At 35.4% G+C, this 20,732-nt stretch overlaps 1 protein-coding gene across 5 annotated transcripts in view; it reads left to right on the top strand.

Moving 5' to 3' along the window:
- PPA2 (pyrophosphatase (inorganic) 2) overlaps nucleotides 1-20,732 on the top strand; it is a 105,869-nt gene that overhangs the window by 74,263 nt on the left and 10,874 nt on the right. For 4 of the 5 annotated variants that reach the window (XM_025386124.1, XM_025386123.1, XM_025386120.1 and 1 more), the window contains 2 exons: nucleotides 2,660-2,745; nucleotides 15,052-15,121. In XM_025386124.1, the coding sequence (XP_025241909.1) occupies nucleotides 2,660-2,745; nucleotides 15,052-15,121 (156 nt within the window). Of the gene's footprint in view, nucleotides 1-104; nucleotides 673-2,659; nucleotides 2,746-15,051; nucleotides 15,122-20,732 lie in introns of those variants that run through there. The other variant, XM_025386121.1, reaches the window with a different exon arrangement.

Below are 20,732 nucleotides of genomic sequence, written 5' to 3'. Positions count from 1 at the left end.
GGGAGTTTCTTATGTGAATATGTATATATAGTATGATAAGAAAAGTGCTTTTTACTGACTTACATATTTAAAAACATTATTTTATTATTTAAATTTTGCTTCAGAAGATCTCTCTAAGTGAATCACCAAGGCTGAAAAATATCTATGTCCATCTATCTGTCTATAGCTCTTACATGTTAGAAAATATACAAGTTTCATGATCAGTCTAATTTTGCAAATTGTGTACATAGAAAAACTTTCTATTTACTGTTTTGTGGAGGAGAAAGTTACGCACCCTTAATATAAATCCGTAGGGCGCTCCCTCCGAAGTGTTCATTCTACCACGATGGAACTAAGCTGCTTAACAATTGAAAGGACACCTGAATTATCTTACTGTCATAGGATTTTTCTATTAGAATACCACAGAGTTACCACAAAGTATCTCTAATATGACATAAATGGGGAGAATAGGCCAAGGAGTTAAAGTCTAAAACATGGAATTTTTTAAAAAGTTATTACACTAGGTAAGTTGAATATTTGAAACCAACTTTTAAGTGGATAACAGTAAGTATGTTTTTAAGTGAAATAAGGCATGTTAATGAAAACTTAAAATTTATGATGGGTATTTTGCTGTAAAAGAATTGATTGCTGGACTCAGTGTTTTTTTTTGAAGACACATTAAAAGAATCCTTCAAATCTTGAGGGCTTTGTCTGGGATTATTAAATGTAAATATAAAATTATTATTTTAGATTAAATTATCTTCCTGAAAGGATTAAACATTTATACAATACATTATTTTTTCTTTAAAAAATTTACATTTTATTATTGAGATAATTGAAATTTCAAACCTATATAGTATTTTTGTGTCTCCTTATTGCCTCAGGGTAAGTCTGCTAAGTCACAACTTTGTAAAGAATGAGGTAGTTTTTGGTTTTCGTTTTTTTTGACAAATAGTAATTCTTTTCTGTATAAAGATGAGGTCATTTATACAACTTCTCCAGAAAATAATTATTTTATGCATTGCTTTTTACTACTGCTATTTAAAATATAGAGCCTTAGTTCCTTTAGTATTGCTATGAAAGAATTGCTGAGGCTGGGTAATTTATAAAGAAAAGGTTTATTTAGCTCACAGTCCTACAGGGTATACCAGAAGCATGGTGCTGGCATCTGCTTCTGGTAAGGACCTCAGAAAGCTTTCAATCGTGCCAAAAGACAAAAGGGGAGCAGGCATGCCACAGGGTGAGAGAGGAAGCAAGTGAGAGAGGTGGAAGGTGCCCAGGCTCTTTTTAACAATCAGTTCTTGTGGGAACTAACAGAGCAAGAACTCACTCATTACTCTGAGGAGGCACCAAGCCATTTATGAGGGATCCACCCCCATGATCCATACACCTCCCATTAGGCCTCACTTCCAACATTGGGGATCGATTTGAACGAGATTTGAGAGGACAAATCCCCTCAAACCATAGCAGGGCATAACTCAAGAATTAATTTGTGCCCCTTTAATATGGTTGGAAAGATGGCTCCTTTCTTTTATTCTGGGTTTTTCTTGCAACTCCTTCAAGCAGGTATTGAAATTGGTTCTAAATAATCACACTTATCCAAATAATTGGATTAAAAATCTATCCTTACATAATCAGATAATGTATTAGATTTCTTGTCCTGTATCTGAAGTGAGATCCCCGCCCAACACTATCTCATTAAGATATAAGCCGTCCTCCATCGCAGGCAATAGAAGACCTGAGAGAAATTCTCTTTTCAGAGGATAAATTTCCCATTATTACTGTGTCTCAGTTCCCAAGATTCTTTGGTTTCTTTATTATCATAATGTGTGTAGTTATCATTGGAGAAGAAAGGAGTTTGAACTAACCAGTAGGGACTCTCCATAAGGAAAACGAGCAACATTTTTTGGGAAAAAACTCCACAGAACTTTCTGCTTTGGAATTATAAAGCAAGTTTTCTTTAGATGTTCTTACTGGATGTATATCCAACAAGAGGTGTATCTGTTGTTGCTAATGCATTTTTAGACAATGTCATAAATGTCAAGGAGATATACTACTTTCAGACAGTGGATAGTCTAAAATTACTTTGAAAAACTACATTTAGACTGCCTGCAGTTTTGATGATGCTGAAATTAATGGGTGCATGCTTACTGACAAGCCGGGTACTGGGTTAAGCATTTTACACATGTCATCTTACTTACTGTTTCAACAACTCTGTGACTTAGATCAGGGGTTGGCAAACTTTTTTCTGTAATGGGTCATATAGAAAATATTTTAGGCTTCACAGATCATATGATTTCTGTCACAGCTGCTCAACTCTGCTATTGCAGCACTAGAGCAGGCCGTAGGCCAAACACAAACAAATGTGACTGTTCAGTAAAACTTTACAGGGGCCAGGCTGGATTTGACCCATAGGCCCTAGTTTGCCAACCCTGATGTAGATTATCCCTATTACATTCTACTTCATAGATGAAGAAATTGAGACTTAGCGAGCTTAAGTAACCTGCCCAAAGTCACACAGCTGACAAATAAGGAAGCCAGAATTTATACCAAGCTTTGCCTGACTCTGGAGTTTCATGCTCTTAACAGTTAACTGTCATCACAAGATTAGTTTTGTGTTAGTATAACAATGTGACTGATATTAAATACGTCTTTTTTTTATTTGTTTGTTTGGAGCTAGGCTTTTGCTCTTGAAGTTATTAAATCCACTCATCAATGTTGGAAAGCATTGCTTATGAAGAAGTGTAATGGAGGAGCTATAAATTGGTAAGAATTTGTCCTTTCTATGTAAGTAACACTATTTTATTATTAATTGGTATTAAACAGCCACATAATACTCAGATTTCAGATTTTTTTTAAAAGAAAATTTCATGTTTTTTTTTTTAATGTAAACAATACAGAGTATCTACCTATTGAGCATTACTAAGTGTTAGGCACTATTAAACTAGGAATTGACATGATCCTTTTTCTCAAGGGATTTATAATTTAGTGGGAATACTGACAAATAAATGGACATTTAATTGAAATACATTGTGCAAAGATGAAAAACGCAATTTTTCAACATGTAAATCTATATGGTTTTTTTAATCTAATAACAACCATATAATTTCTTAGAAAGTAAAAAGCCTTCTTGTTCATCATGATCACTAGTTGATTGATTAAGAGGAATTAATTGTAACATAAATCAAACGTGTAATTTAAAACATTGAAATGCATATTCACCCATTTTTGGATATAGGGCTGAGTCCCTTTTAATATCGTTTCCATATAGATTTTGTATATACTCTAACATAACATAGGATAGAAAATAAAGATTCTGTAATCCTTAAACTCCTTATAGCTTAAAATCCCTGACAGATTTTTAGAGTTCTTTTTAAAATTCATTTAAACTATGTTATCCACACCCAATTTGATATCAAATTTTTGTAGTGATTCACCTTTATTGAGGCTTTTTAGGGCCTCGGTATTGTTTAAAGCCTCGATAGTTTTATAACCTACTTAATGTTCATAGAAACAGTTCTTCCACACTCTTTCACAGTTCATCTGTGAACATAATTAATACTAAAATTTTGAAATTATAGTAACAAGTACAATTGACAAACACATTTAGGAACAAAAACAACTGGCTCTTGGTAAGTCTAAGTATAGGAGGCAAAAGCAGTCCTGTGGGGCTACTAAAGATATTACTATGAATATGATAGAGTCCCTGCGCTCTCTGAGCACAGTCTGGGAATCAAGAGGGTCGTTAAAGAAATCACTAGAATAAGGTAATCAGATGGAGTAAAGAATTACTTAATCTCAAGGAATATTTTACCTAAGTCATCAAGAAGGCCCGTTTTGCCTACAACACAAATGCTTGGCATTCAAGATACTGATTTTATTTCTCTTGCTTACTAAAGAAACACTGTCAACTCCTTGGCCGTCTCCCTTTTTTCTTACCTCGTATGCAGAGCACTCTTTTTTTTTTTTTTTTTTTTAAGCATAATCTTAAAATGTAGGTAATTGTTTCTAATATAAATAATATATTTCATTCACAGCAAAGCTGGATATGATTGAATGTCCTCTAGTCTTATCTATCCTAGTAAATGGTGGACTGAGCTATTCTTTATGGTCTAAAATTAAGACTACAGTGTAGTGAGTCCCTCCAGTATGAAGGGGAGGGTCTCTGACTGTCAGAGGAAATATTTGCTTGCTCTTTGCTGTCTTATCTCCTTCCTGATCACATTTTCTAAAAAGCTTATGCAGTCTTTGATGAGACTTGAGTGTTTCCCCAGGTTTCCTCAGCTACAGAGCCAGAGACCTTTGTTTGGTTAGTATATCTATAACTTGAATTCATTCCTTCTGTGCTGAGTCTAATTATCCTTACTGTGAAGGTAACTTTATTTCTAAACTCTGGAATCATTTTACTGTAGCCTCCTGAGTAATGATAAGGATTACATTAACAGTAAGAGTTAACATTTATTAACTCTATACTATGTTCCAGGTTCTGAGTGATTTATATATGTTATGTAATTAATACTCAAGAATCCTATAAAATATGTATTGTTATCTCCATTTTACACATGAAGAAATTGAGTCCACATAAAGATTTAGGTAACTTACCGAAGGTCACACAATGCATGGTGGAGCCAGGATTTAAACCGTACTCTCTTTTTTTTTGAGATGGAGTCTTGCTCTGTTGCCCAAGTTGGAGCACAGTGGTGCGATCTTGGCCCACTGCAACCACCGCCTCCCAGGTTCAAGTGATTTGCAATTCTCCTGCCTCTTAAGTAGCTGGGATTACGTCAGCCTGAAACCACGCCTGGCTAATTTTTGTATTTTTAGTAGAGACTGAGTTTCTCCATGTTGGCCAGTCTGGTCTCGAATTCCTGGCCTCAAGTGATCGCTCGCCTCGGCCTCCCAAAGTGCTGGAAGTACAGGCATGAGCCACCACACCTGGCCTAAACCTTACTCTCTTAATAGCTATGTTCTTTTACCTCCTCTACATTTTTTACAACAAAATAACTTTTTTAGTGTAAGAATTTTCAGGATGTAAGTTTCAGTATATACATCATATGCATCTAGAAAATTTAAAGTCAAGATCTTCAGAATTTTAACTTATTTTAATCCATATTTCTCTTATTTTTTTTTATCATAACTTAATTTGGAAACGTAGTCAGAGTTGTTAGTTTTTATTTCTTTTGCCTTTCTATAATGAATTGCCTTTCTTTCTTAATTCCTTAAACTGTACCATTATAGATTGGCAAGCTTCCTCTGCCTTCCTTTTTGAAACCCATTTTTCTCACTCAGTTCAGTTTAGGTCCAAACTATTGTAGACATTCTCTCAATGTATATGTAATACACAGTATTAAGCAGGGAAATTGTTAGAGAACGCAGATGCATTGTCCCCTTCTTTAAACCTAGAGTATTAGTATCTTTAGGAGGTAGAGTCTAAATATGTATGTTTTTCAAGCCCCCCATGTGATTCTGATGAGCCTCTCTGCTTAAGAACTGTATTATAATTATTATTATCATTATTATTATTATTATTTGAGACAATGTCTTGCTCTGTTGCCCAGGCTGGAGTGCAGGGGCGTGAACATGACTCACTGCAGCCTCGACCTCCCAGAGTTAAGTGATCCTCCCACCTCAGCCTCCCAAGTACAGGCATGCACCACCATACCTGGCTACTTTTTAAATTTTTTGTATAGACAGGATCTTGCTAAGTTGCTAGGGATAGTCACAAACTCCTGGGCTCAAGCAATCCACCCACCTCAGCCTCCCAAAGTGCTGGGATTACAGGTGTGAGCCACTGTGCCCGGCCTTGAGAATCATAAAATCCAAACTTGTTCTCATGGAAAAACAAACAAGGCCTTCCAAGATTTAGATAACCTTTCTTGCCTCATTTTCCATCACTTCGTCTCCTATTTTGTGTTCCAATAACTGAAGGCCACTTGTCACTCCTCACAAACACTGTGCTTGTAGTGATCTTTAGGCCTTTATTCATTTTGTTTCCTTTGCCATGATTGTCTTCTCATTTCTTGAACTGGCCATGTTACTCATCTTTTAAGATTTAATTTTTACTTTGTCTTCTCTAGGAAACATTCCCTCATATAGTTTGCTAGTTGAAATGCCAGTACTCTCTGTATTCCTTGTTCTCTGCGGATTTTCGTCATTACATCTGTCACAGTTATTAAGTACTTGGTTCATGAATTTATCTTCTTCTCTAGAATATAAGTTCCTCAAGAACAGATGAATAAAGATGCCTTATTCATCTTTATATTCCTAATGCCTGGCATGTAGTAGCTACTCAATAAATATCTGTTGGAGTAAATTGTTGAATAATATTTTAAAGCCAACAATTTTTTTTTTTTTTTTTTTTTTCGAGGCAGAGTCTCACTCTGTTGCCCAGGCTGGAGTGCAGTGGTGCAATCTCAGCTCACCGCAACCTCCGCCTCCCGGGCTCAAGCAGTTCTCCTGCCTCAGCCTCCCAAGTAGCTGGGATTACAGGCACCCGCCACCATGCCTGGCCAATTTTTGTATTTTTAGTAGAGACGAGGTTTCACCATGTTGGCCAGGCTGGTCTCAAACTCCTGACCGCAGGTGATCCACCTGCCTCAGTCTCCCAAAGTGCTGGGATTACAGGCATGAGCCACCACTCCTAGCCTTGTTTTTGTTTTTTTTTAATCCAGGTAGTGACTCTTCTCTTTTCAGGAGCACTGCATTTATTAAGTTCTTTTAATTGATTCCTTGAAAATTCTCTTTCTCAGAATAAGTTTTTTGTTGTTGTTGTTGTTTATTATTTTTTCCACTGCTGGGTGTTTACTCTGAAAGCTAAATATTCTTTTAACAGAGAGAATTTTATTATTTCTAGTCTTACCTAAGAAAACTTTAAACTCGATTCTGGGAGAAGTCATTTTTTGACATTTGAGTTTATTCTTCAGTCCTCTCCCACTCTCTCAACCAGTTGATATACCTTATTAAGAAATCAGAAATGTACTATTGTGTTTACTACTTTATTTTATTAACCATTATTTATTTTGATCCATCTGTCTTACATATTTTTCAAGTTTTGATTGATTCTTGGGTGCGTTCTAGCTGTAAAACTGCACTAATTTAAATTAGGTATATCTCCTAATGCTACCCTCCCCCCTGCTCCCTCCCCACAAGGGACACAAACTCATCCTTTTTTATGGCTGCATAGTATTCCATGGTATATATGTGCCACATTTTCTTAATCCAGTCTGCCACTGATGGACATTTGGGTTGATTCCAAGTCTTTGCCATTGTGAATAGTGCTGCAATAAACATATGTGTGCATGTGTCTTTATAGCAGCATGATTTATAATCCTCTGGGTATATACCCAGTAATGGGATGGCTGGGTCAAATGATATTTCTAGTTCTAGATCCTTGAGGAATCACCACACTGTTTTCCACAATGGTTGAACCAGTTTACAGTCCCACCAACAGTGTAAAAGTGTTCCTATTTCTCCACATCGTCTCCAGCACCTATTGTTTCCTGATTTTTTAATGATTGCCATTCTAACTGGTGTGAGATGGTATCTCATTGTGGTTTTGATTGCTTTTCTCTGATGGCGAGTGATGAGCATTTTTTCATGTGTCTGTTGGCTGTATGAATGTCTTCTTTTGAGAAGTGTCTGTTCATATCCTTTGCCCACTTTTTGATGGGATTGTTTGCTTTTTTCTTGTAAATTTGTTTGAGTTCTTTGTAGGTTCTGGATATTAGCCCTTTGTCAGATGAGTAGATTGCAAAAATTTTCTCCCATTCTGTAGGTTGCTTGTTCACTCTGATGGTAGTTTCTTTTGCTGTGCAGAAGCTCTTTAGTTTAATTAGATCCCATTTGTCAATTTTGGCTTTCATTGCCGTTGCTTTTGGTGTTTTAGACATGAAGTCCTTGCCCATGCCTATGTCCTGAATGGTGTTGCCTAGGTTTTCTTCTAGGGTTTTTATGGTTTTAGGTCTAATATGTAAGTCTGTAATCCATCTTGAATTAATTTTCGTATAAGGAGTAAGGAAAGGATCCAGTTTCAGCTTTCTACTTATGGCTAGCCAATTTTCCCAGCACCATTCATTAAATAGGGAATCCTTTCCCCCTTTCTTGTTTTTGTCAAGTTTGTCAAAGATCAGATGGCTGTAGATGTGTGGTATTATTTCTGAGGGCTCTGTTCTGTTCCATTGGTCACCAACATGGCACATGTATACATATGTAACAAACCTGCACGTTGTGCACACGTACCCTAGAATTTAAAGTATAATAATACTTTTTAAAAAAATAAATAAAATAAAATAAAATAAATAGAAAGTGCTTCAAACAGTGCCTGGTCCAGAGTAAAAGCTACTTAAGTGTTAGCTATTATTATTCTTGTTGTTGTTGTTGTTTGTTATTACTACTATGGAGAGAGAATACTTAATGAATTCCAAGTTTAACATGGTTATTATTCTCAGAGTAGATGCAGTGTGGGTCAACTCCTGAATTCATAAAAGTCCCATTCTGGCTGTTGCAATGCCTGACATAAAGGGAACCCTCTTTTCTATTCAGGGAACGCAGATGCCAAAAGTCACTTCATATTAAATATTTGCATCATTTTTTATTCTGATGTCCATGTGCATGAAGTTTTCAGTTTTGGGTATGAAAATGGCTCTTAGTGCTAACATTTGTATTTGTCCATGAAAAGCACTAGTTTAAAGAATTAAACTGAAAATTTTAATATAAGGGAACCGGTGAATTTAGTGTCTTGTAGCTTTCAAAAAGAGGAAACGTGTTTCTTTAATATTTAGTATGGATTAATTGGCTTTATTAGCTCATTTTCAACATGGGCCTCTAAAATGTCATTTAATGTCACCTTTAGTTTTGAATAGATATAAGGCATTTTAATTCACTTTATAGAATCAAAAGTGATTTTTTAAAAAGGTAGTACACTTACAATGCATGAATATAATTATTAACATACCTTGTAAACTTTCTTATAAAATGTTTGCACATTTTATGAATTTGGCTATAAATTCTGACAAGATGAATTGAGCAAATCGCTTTCTTAATATTTTAATTCAAAAAGCCTAAAGGGAAGAAGAGAATAATGGCCAACTGGAAATTTAGTATTATCCTTACATTTAAAGTGCAAACCATTACAATGTAATAAAATTAATCCAGACATTTCCGGGGGGGGAGGGGAACTGCACTAATTCAGTTGCTTAGCATTTCTTTGCTCATAAACTTTTTTTATTAACAATCATTCTCCTGTTTAACATATTCTATATAGTACTGCCGGAATTATCTTTCAAAAGTATGAATATGACTCATTTTTATGCCTAAAAACACCTTATGATTCCCTTCAAAAATGGGATTTCATCCAACCCTTCTATTCTTAAACAATGTGTCCAAACCTGCCCTCCAGCCTCTTTGGCTCTTCCTTCCTATCCCCTTGCCTGTGTTCAGTGGACATCTTCATATTTTTGAAGAAGCAGTTTAGATGTCATCTCTGCACAGTTTCATTTTTGTTGGGCTGTTGTATCACTGCTGTACATACCTCTATGTAGAACTGGGGGTGGATTTTTTTTTTTTTTTTTTTTTTTTTTTTTTTTTTTTTTTTTTTTTTGAGACGGAGTCTCGCTCTGTCGCCCAGGCTGGAGTGCAGTGGCCGGATCTCAGCTCACTGCAAGCTCCGCCTCCCGGGTTCACGCCATTCTCCTGCCTCAGCCTCCCGAGTAGCTGGGACTACAGGCACCTGCCACCTCGCCCGGCTAGTTTTTTGTATTTTTTTAGTAGAGACGGGGTTTCACCGTGTTAGCCAGGATGGTCTCGATCTCCTGACCTCGTGATCCGCCCGTCTCGGCCTCCCAAAGTGCTGGGATTACAAGCTTGAGCCACCGCGCCCGGCCCGGATTTTTTTTTTTAACACTTTGTATTGAATTTTTACCTCAGCACTTGATAGCAGGACTTGACATAGTAGGTAGTCTAAATATGCTTACTGAATAAATAAATATATTCAATTCATCTAAATTATTTAGGTCTTGAAGTTGTTTCTTTTTACATTCCTAGAGAAAGGTATATTTAATCTCGCACTTCCTTTTTTTTTTTTTTTTTTACCTTAAGTTCCAGGATACATGTGCAGAACGTACAGGTTTGTTACATAGGTGTACATGTTCCGTGGTGGTTTGCTGCACCCATCAACCCATCACCTAGGTGTTAAGCCCTGCCTGCATCAGCCATTTGTCCTGATAATCTCCCTCCCATCCCCCCACCAACAGGCCCAGTGTGTGTTGTTCCCTTCCCTGTGACCATGTGTTCTGATTGTTCAGCTCCCACTTGTAAGTGAGAACATGCAGTATTTGGTTTTCTGCACCTGAGTTTGCTGAGGATGATGGCTTCCAGCTTCATCCACGTCCCTGCAAAGGACCTGACCTCATTTCTTTTTATGGCTTCATAGTATCCTATGATGTATATGTACCACATTTTCTTTATCCATTCCATCACTGATGGGCATTTGGGTTGGTTCCATGTCTTTGCTATTGTGAATAGTGCTGCAATAAACATACGTGCACGTGAGTCTTAATAATAGAATGATTTATATTTCTTTGGATATATACCCAGTAATGGGATTGCTGGGTCAAATGGTATTTCTGGTTCTAGGTCCTTGAGGAATCGCCACACTGTCTTCCACAATGGTTGAACTAATTTACACTCCCACCAACAGTGTAAAAGCATTCCTATTTCCCCATAGCCTCAGCATCATCTGTTGTTTCTTGACTTTTTAATAATTGCCATTCTGATAATAATTGCCATTTTAATAATTGCCATTCATGGCATCAGGTAGTATCTCATTGTGGTTTTGATTTGTATTTCTCTAATGATCAGTGATGATGAGCTTTTTTTCATATGTTTGTTGGCTGCATAAATGTCTTCTTTCAAGAAATGTGTGTTCGTATCCTTTGCCCACTTTTTAATGGTTTTTTTTTTTCTTGTAAATTTATTTAAGTTCTTTGTGGATTCTGGATATTAGCCCTTTGTCAGATGGATAGATTGCAAACATTTTCTCCCATTTTCTAGGTTGTCTGTTCACCCTGATGCTAATTTCTTTTGCTGTGCAGAAGCTCTTTAGTTTAATTAGATCCCACTTACCAATTTTGGCTTTTGTTGCAATTGCTTTTTGTGTTTTAATCATTAACTCTGCCCATGCCTATGTCCTGAATTATATTGCCTAGGTTTTCTTCTAGGGTTTGTATGGTTTTTGGTTTTTACATTTAAGTCTTTAATCCATCTCGAGTTAGTTTTTTGTATAAGGTGTAAAGAAGGGGTCCAGTTTCAGTTTTCTGCATATGGCTAGCCAGTTTTCCCAGCACCATTTATTAAATAGGGAATCATTTCCCCATTGCTTGTTTTCGTCAGGTTTGTTGAAGCTCAGATGGTTGTAGATGCGTGGTGTTATTTCTGGGGTTCCATTGGTCTATATGTCTGTTTTGGTACCAGTAATATGATACTTTTTCATGTATTGATAGCCTCAGTTGTTTTGCCTTTGTGTACATTTATCCCAAGGTCACTTCCTTCTATAAACTCTGGAGGTTATGGTCTAAAATTTTTGTCATTCTGATCTCTTTAAATTTTCTCTCTCCCTTTTTCTTGACCACTTTGCTTTAGAATAAAAAGCCTTGACATATCTTTATCCTGGACACTGTCTTTGAGGATTATAACTGTGGGCCATTATTTGATTTGAGATTTACTTGAAAAAAATGGTTTTCCCTTCACTAAAGCACTATTATCTGTCTACTAATATACTTTATTATTTTTGTATGTAATTTGGGTTTGTTGTACACTGCATTTTTGGTTTTACTGATTTTTTGCTCTAATATCATCTTGTTTTGGTCAACAAAGGTGTATATAGGTCATGTAACATTTATACATTTAAAATATAATATTTAGTATCTTAATATAAAAAGGAAAGCAGTGCATTCTTTTTAGTTTTTTTTTTTTTTAAGTTTCGTTTATAGTGGGCACTAAAAGCTTAGTCATCCCTCCTTTAAATGATTATACTGCTTTTCCCCTGGCAGGTCATAGTCATAGTTTGAGAACTAAAAAGAATCTTAAAGATTAAAAGCTCCTTAGGGGGCTGCATGATTCAGTATTGTGTCTCCAGCATCTAGAAAAGTCCCTGACAAGTAGTATGATTTTTTTGAATTGGCTAATAAATATGAATCAGTGTTAAACAACTATTTTTACATGAAGGCCAGTTCAGAAAAAATAAAAATATTTCTTGGTATCATGCCTTTTATTACACTTTTAAACATTCAAAGTACAAATTATTAAATCCAAGAGGGGGTAAAGTACATATATGTATGTGTACACACATATTTACATACATATATGTTCTTACAAGCTAGATTACATATATTATTGACTAAAAGGACGTGAGTGAGGATGTTGGCACTGTTTTTAGCTGATCGAAGAGCCTATTTGGTAAATAGAAGAAACTTTGTAATCTTTCATTCTATTAGGATGATTTTTATATATCATCCTATTTTATATATATACATATATATATATATATATATATTTTTTTTTTTTTTTTTTTTTGAGACATTGCCTCACTCTGTCACCCAGGCTGGAGTGCAGTGGCGCCATCTCGGCTCACTGCAACCTCCACCACCCAGGTTCAAGTGATTCCCCTGCCTCAGCTTCCCAAGGAGCTGGGATTACAAGTGTGTGCCACCATGACTGGCTAATTTTTGTATTTATAATAGAGATGGGGTTTCACCATGCTAGCCAGACTGGTCTCAAACTCCTGACCTCAGGTAATCTGCCCACCTTGGCCTCCCAAAGTTCTGGGATTACTGGCGTGAGCCACTGCACCCAACCGCTCATATATTTTTTTAAGGTGAAAAAATAGCAGGGTCAGTTTACTTTCCGAAGATATCCACTACTGGTTACTTGTCAAGACATTTTATCAGAGATATTTTAAAAAAATTTTTTAATTTTTAAAATTAAAATAAAATTTTAAATACTTTTAAATTTTACTGTGCTAGCTTAAATATTGTCATTGTTTTCTGATATTCCTATTTATAGTTTCATTTTGTCGTAGGAGTAGAGGATTACTTTAGAAGTAGGGTTGTCACCAAACACCACATGTTCTCACTCATAGGAGGCAACTGAACAATGAAAACACTTGGACACAGGAAGGGGAACATCACACACCAGGGCCTGTCGTGGGGTGAGGGGAGGGGGGAGGGATAGCATTAGGAGATATACCTAATGTAAATGACGAGTTAATGGGTGCAGCTCACCAACATGGCACATGTATATGTATGTAACAAACCTGCATGTTGTGCACGTGTACCCTAGAACTTAAGTATAATAAAAAAAAAAGAGAGAAAGAGAGGAAAAAAGAAAAAGAAGTAAGGTTATCAGATTTAACAGATTAAAAATACAGGACATCAGTTAAATCACTTTTTCTTCTATTTAAATATTTCAGAATAACAAATATTTTTCCATGTAAGTGTGTGTGTCTCTTTCAGTATTTGGGACATACTTATACTACCAAACAAATAGTTTGTTGCTTATTTGAAATTCAAATGTAATTGGTTGTTCTGTATTTTATATGGCAACTGTATCTAGAAAAGACCCGCCCCCCCCACCCCCATCCACCATCCTTTTCCCAGAATTTCCAGGGAATGTTTTACTTTGGTTTAGTTATAATGTTAAAAGCATTATATGTATTGTAATTAGTACTTTGTATACCATACTTTCTTCACAGGACCAGCACTTTTTTTACAGTGTCTAATTTTTTGCCTGGTTCTTTTTAAATTTATTTTTGACAGTCATCAAGGAAACATCTGACTTACAAGGCTCTGCCTTTTTCAATTTTCAGCTTGCTTAAACGTGAGCTGTAGAAAAGAGAATACAAGAAAACTTCATCTTTTTTTTTCCCCTCAACTTTTAGTTTAAGTTCTGGGGTACATGTGCAGGATGTGGAGTTTTGTTATATAGGTAAATGTGCCATGTGGCAAAAAAAGCTTAGCCTTAAAGATGTTACTGCTAACTTTCATCAAATTCTATTCATGCCAAGAATGAAAATGAATCCCACATTAGGAGTCTGGATAGAAACCAAAATGACCACTTATTATAATCACTATATACTCAGTGTCATCAATTACAGAGAGATATAGACAGATGTTTTTTATCACTGATATCTCAATATATTTCACAAAGCTATTGTGAAAATAAATTTGATAATGTATATCCTTAGGTCCACTTGAGGGGGAATATGTTTACGTGTGTTTTACCTATTATTTTATCTTTTAGGGATCTGCTAATCACTTTTTCTTCTATTTAAAAAAGTTAATTTGGCTTTAACTCCCTTCTCTACCACCTCTTTCTTTATCCATTTTAATCTGCCTGTTCCTTTGATGAAATTTTAAAAAATCAATCTTAATATGTTTCAGAGGAATAATGCTTTTGCTTTCATCTAGAGATTGGCAATATGTAATGAGTGGCATGCTTTTAGAGGTATAGGAAAGGTGGTGTTTGACTCTATGGAGCCTTCCCTAGTCAGGGAAGGAGCTGCTATTCCTATGCCTGGCTGAACTTCCCTACGTATAAGAAAATAAACTTTATATTCGTATAGTTTCCTCTTTAATCTCCTTATCTGTGAAAGAGATTCTGCAAAAACTTTAAGTAGCTCATTACTACGTTTGTCACCTTGCTTAGAGGAAAATTTATCCTAGGTCCCATTCAGTGGGTCAAATTTGCTTCCTCTTTTCTTCAATAAAGGTGAAGTGCAATTGTGGTATAGCTTTTTATATATACCTGGAAATTATTAGGATTTGTGTAATATAATTTTTAAAAATCTTTTGTCATTCTGGAGAGTGCTTTGCTGTGGACTATTCTATACTTTTAACCTTGCCTGAAAGAATATACAATAATCTTCATTGTCTTAATTTTTATTCATTCAGTTTCTAGTCATTGGTTGAAAGTATACAACTGATGTGGAGTATTTGGAGTTAGTTAGTTTTTGGGGGTTTTTTTGGTAATTGTTTCTTTTTATCCTGTTTAATAATAACATTCTCTTTTCCTCTCCAGCACAAACGTGCAGATATCTGATAGCCCTTTCCGTTGCACTCAAGAGGAAGCAAGATCATTAGTTGAATCGGTAAGGGGCAAACGTCCAAGACATCCTTTAATCTTATAAATGTCATAGGAAGTCTAGTAGAAATTCTGAAATCTCTAGCAATGAAATGTGTCAAGTCCTTTTGAGAAGCATAAAGTTTACAAATCACACTGAAATCTACTTTTTAAATTCAAGGAATTTAAATGAAAAACTTTAAAACTTTTTAGTTGAGTTTTTAAATTTTGTATTTGAAAGTACATTAACCATTTAGCTAATTTCATATGATGCTGCTTTTCTTATCATCAGTTTATTATTGTTTATATAAATATGCTCTCCTCTGTACTGTTGTATCTCCATGAATTATCTTCTGTCCAGCCTCTACATTGGAACTGGCTATTGGCACAGTTCCAGCTTAGGAAAAAAAAATTGGCCCAGCATGGGAGCTCATTCCCGTAATCCCACCACTTTGGGAGGCCAAGGCAAGTGGATTACTTAACGCCGGGAGTTTGACACCAGCCTGCCAACATAGCGAAACCCCATCTCTACTAAAAATACAAAAAGTTAGCTGGGCCTGGTGGTACATGCCTGTAATCCCAGCTACTTGGCAGGCTGAGGTGCAAGAATCACTTGAACCTGGGAGGCAGAGGTTGCAGTGAACTAAGATTGTGCTGCTGCTCTCCAGCCAGGCCGACAGAGTGAAACTGTCTCAAAAAAAAAAAAAAAAAAAAAAAAAAATTGAAAATAAACTAAAATTACGTTTTTCACCTTAAGAAAAATAAAATTGGTAAGACCCGTTGCTTTTTTATTTCCCTTTAGTTTGGCTGTCTCACATGCTTTCTTTCTGTAAGCTGAGATGATATCCTTGGATTTTTATATGTCTTAGTGATAATGCTGCATAGAGGCAACTGAATTTATTAGTAAATTAATGACTGATTCGGAGATTACTAAATTAGAAAATTTATATTCAGATAATCAAGTAATATTGCTTATATAAAGTGTATTTAGGAGTGGTCTTAGGCTAGAAATATCATTTATAAAGTAAGGGTTTTTAAGAACTATGAAGTTGAAAAACTAGTGAATTTACATCTTTACACCAAGAACAACTAAAATGTTCCTAAATGTTAGCTGATCATTGTGGCTGCTTTTAATTTATTGTTTTGTTTTGTTTTTTTTCACTAATGTATTGACTATCTAGTGCCTGTTATGTGGTAAGATATAGGTGCTGGGAATGCAGTATTAAAGAAAAGATACAAAAACCTCTGCCCTTGTGTAGCTCGCATTTTATCTGGAGAGATGGATAAGAAGGAAATATGCAAGTAAAATAATGAACGTTTCAGAGAGCAAAAATGCCTTCTGAAAAATGACAAAAATGAGCAGGGACAAGGGGATAAAATGCCAGAAATGGGATAGGAGTTGTAGTTATTAAAAAAGCGGTCAGCCACAGCCTTACTAAGAAGAGGGCTGAATACATGCCAAGAATTGTAGAAGGTAAGGTCAGGTGAAGGAAGAACATTCAAGGCCACACTCCCAGAGGCTCTGAGGCAAGAGGATTTCTGAGGTATTCAAGAAACACCCAAGGTGACCATAGTGACTGGTAGAGAAGAGAAAGTATGGGGAGAAAGGAGGAGATGAGATTAGAAATGTTTGGATCTGGGTTTGAAAATGGGGGTCAATTATGAAAGACTCTGTGCAGGCTATTTAAGGATTGCGTTTCTTATTCTGAATGAGGTAGGGAACCATTAAAATATTTTCAGCAAAGGAGTGGTCTAATCTGACTTTGATTTTAACAAGATCATTCTGGTTGCATTGGTGAGAATGGGCTGTAGGCCATAATTAGATTAGAGAAGATACAAGGAAGCTGTCACAATAATGCAGGCCACATTATTTTCTCCAAGTTATCAGTTTTGTATCTATGTAGATTATATTCAGAATTTGGTTTTCATTACTTCTTTAAGGGTAAAAATGAAGGGAAACAAAAATTTTTCATCTTTGTACAAGCAGTCTGTCTCACTAATCTCAGATTAAGTCTATTCCATGTATTTCAGTTGTAGATTCATAAATAATACAGTAGATACTTGTCTTAAAATTAGCCACAGGCTCAAAGTTTCTATATTAGATCCTGTTTTTTTCATTGCTTTCTGTCACATTAGTGGCAAAACAATAAAAAAAAAATTGGAGGACATATATATGATCTATTTAGATTAGAGGAATAAGATTATAATTCAGAAAGGTTAACATACAGCTTTAATTACCTGGCTTGGTAACTTGGTTGAGCTTTATAATAATGAAGAAGACACTATACTGAATAATTTTTCACTGAGAATACTGCATCAGAAATTCACAAATTAGAGAAACCAGTGCCTCTTCACTAGCTCAGTGGAACTTCATGTATGCCAGTTTTCATCACTAAATATTTGTAAGTCAAAGAATTACCCCATTAGCACCCTCATGAATGATTTGGGATTCTTAGAGCCCAGATTAGTTAACACCCTTCTCATATAAAGTTTAATTTGTAATAATGAAATTCTTTGTCATAAAAGCATTTTGTCTCATTTCCTCTTTTCGGAATCACATTGAAGTGTTTGAATCAGATTATTTAGGTGTATATTTCCATGTCTCTTCATTTTGCTGTATACTGAATATTGTGCAGTCTTCAAAGTGTTGTCAGGTTTTTTTTTTTTTTTTTTTTTTTTTTTTTTTTTGTCCTTTAATTGCTTAGAATAATTGAAGACACAGAAGCAGAAGTCATTCATCATACTTGATCAGATTCAGACCGTATCAAGTCCTGGGTTTGTATGAAACAAATTAGAAGACCCAGATTTTGTTAGTAGCTTAGAATGAGCAAATTAACAAGTCTAACATGTACCTAAGTAATATTATCTTGAGACTTATCTATAGGTGTTAAATGAGTCCGAAGTATGGTCACTAAAAGGCCAGACAATAATGGAAGTTTTCACTTTGAGATGCATGTTGCTAGAATACTTAGGACGTGTTGATTGAGATTTTAGAATATGGTTAACTGCTTTGTACTTTTAAAATAGACAAAGAAAAGAAAAGAAATAGACTAAACTTTTCAGTGGTTAATAGAACTATTGTAGGAAGTATATGCTGGATGAACATATATTGATCAAAACACAATTAAGTGTAACACTGAGACTAAACAAATTGTTAGTCATCCAACAATGCGTACTAATCAGTTGGGAAAAATATTGTCAGAATATCCAAGAAAAATAAAATATAAACTGACAAATTGATGAAAATTATTAAGAACCATCTTAGAGGCCGGGCGCGGTGGCTCAAGCCTGTAATCCCAGCACTTTGGGAGGCCGAGGCGGGCGGATCACGAGGTCAGGAGATCGAGACCATCCTGGCTAACATGGTGAAACCCCGTCTCTACTAAAAATACAAAAAAAAAACTAGCCGGGCGTGGTGGCGGGCGCCTGTAGTCCCAGCTACTCGGAGGCTGAGGCAGGAGAATGGCCTGAACCTGGGAGGCGGAGCTTGCAGTGAGCCGAGATCGCGCCACTGCACTCCAGCCTGGGTGACACAGCGCGAGACTCCGTCTCAAAAAAAAAAAAAAAAAAAAAAAGAACCATCTTAGAAACAAAATAGAAAATATCTACAGAAGTAATTTATTGTACTTAGGTTAGAGATCTTAAGAAGGATAGATCTGAAAAGATTTCAGAAGAATTTAAATGATCAAAATGATTATTGGGCTTTGTTTACAAATATAGATGTTTGAACTATATATTATCACAGAAAGCATGACTGTATCGTAACAAGTTTTGTTCATTTGATCCCAACACACTAGGGAACCATAAAAGGCAGAGAGAGTGCTCTCAGTGGGCTACAGCATGTGGACCCTGGCAACAGGACCCTGTATGTAATAGTTCAACTGCAGGACCACTCAATTATTATGATTTTTTTTTTTTTTTTTTTGAGACACATGTTCTAGCTCTGCCGTCTAGGCTAGAGTGCAGTGGCATGATCATATAGTTCACAGCAGCCTTGACTTCCTGAGCTCAATTGATCCTCCCACCTCAGCTTCCCAAGTTGCTGGGACTACAGGAGTGTGCCACCACACCTGGCGAAGTTTTTCTAATTTTTGGTAGTTGGGGGGGGGGCGGTCTCACTATATTGCCCAGGCTGGCCTCAGATTTCTGGCCTCCAGCAGTCCTCCCACCTCAGCCTCCCAAAGCACTGAGATTACAGGTGTAAGCCAACGCACCCAGCCTACATTTCTTTTTGTAAAGTTTTTTTTTTTTCTTTTTAACCACCTGATTTTATAGGCAAAAGATATGAGATTCTTCCCCAATACTTGAGAATTTTGTGACTAACAGTTGGATCTTTATTTCAGGGAGCAAGGCTCAGAGCATTTATAGAGAACAAAGATTGTGTGTTTGTGTGTGCATGTGTGTATGTGTATGCAAAGACATGATTTGCCTTTCAGATAATATTAGTTGATAGTCTTTAAAGATATTTGATTTGACTATTGGGGGTTAAGATGCTACTTTTAGGACTCTTTAGCTAAATAATATTTTGGGAATGTAAAGAAGATTCAAACAAAATGTACAAGATTAATCTAATGGACATACATAATTAGTGAATACATGATTTTTTCAAGTATATGTACACATTTCCAAAAATTGAATAGATATTAGACCACAGATAGAGTTGCAAAAGACTTGCTGTCATGCAGACCACATTCTCTGTCTACAATATAATCAATTATGAAAATATTAAGAGAAAACACATGTTCATGTGTTTGGAAATTTAAAAGTACTTATAAATAAATCAGGCCTGAAAAATATAAATAATTTATATTTAAAGCTAAAATATTTAAAATTGAAAGACAACTGAGTCAATGTATGTTAAAACTTATGTAATGCAGCAAAAATAGTTCTTGAGAAATTAAATGTATACAATATAGCAGAAATGAAAGAAAATTATAGAAGTTCAACTTAACAATTACTCTGTTCATTTTTCTGACTTTTTATATTAGAAGAAAATAGAGTAAATATTTAATGAAATGGAAAACAAATAATGACAGGATCAACTAAAACAAAAGCTGCATTTTCTTTCTTTTAAGACTAATTATATAGACCTGTGGCAAGAAAGATGATGAAATAGAATAGGCACAAATAAAAATAGCAAGAATTGAAATGAAGACATAACTATAGGCATAAGACATATTTAAATAATCAGAAGAGAATACTGAAAAGCTTTTTGCAACAACTTTCTAAACACAGATGAATTGAGAATTTTGTTTAAAATATAAATTGCCAATATCAAATCAAGAATAAATAGAAAACCCAAATAAACTTGTAAAACAATACTTAATCATGAAGATGGCCATTTTTCCCATATTAATGAATGAAGTCAGTCTGTTTTTTTCATCTGAATCCTAATGAGGTTTTCACTGAACCTCACAGGGTGATTCTAAAATGTATATGAAATAGTAAAGGGCCAAGAATAAACTAGAAAGGATTAATAAATTTAAGTAAAGGGGGAAAAAAACTGTAAACAGTAGAAGAAACCTCAAAATAAGTTACAAGATAAGCCATTGATTGGAAGGAAATATTTTCATATAAATGATAAAAGGACTAGCATCTAAAATAATAACTTATTCAAACTCACAAGATAAAGATAACCC

The sequence above is a fragment of the Theropithecus gelada genome, chromosome 5, assembly GCF_003255815.1.
Source record: "Theropithecus gelada isolate Dixy chromosome 5, Tgel_1.0, whole genome shotgun sequence".
Lineage (NCBI taxonomy): Eukaryota > Metazoa > Chordata > Mammalia > Primates > Cercopithecidae > Theropithecus > Theropithecus gelada.
The sequence above is the reverse complement of the archived record's forward strand: the minus strand, read 5'-3'. Positions and strand labels throughout refer to the sequence as shown.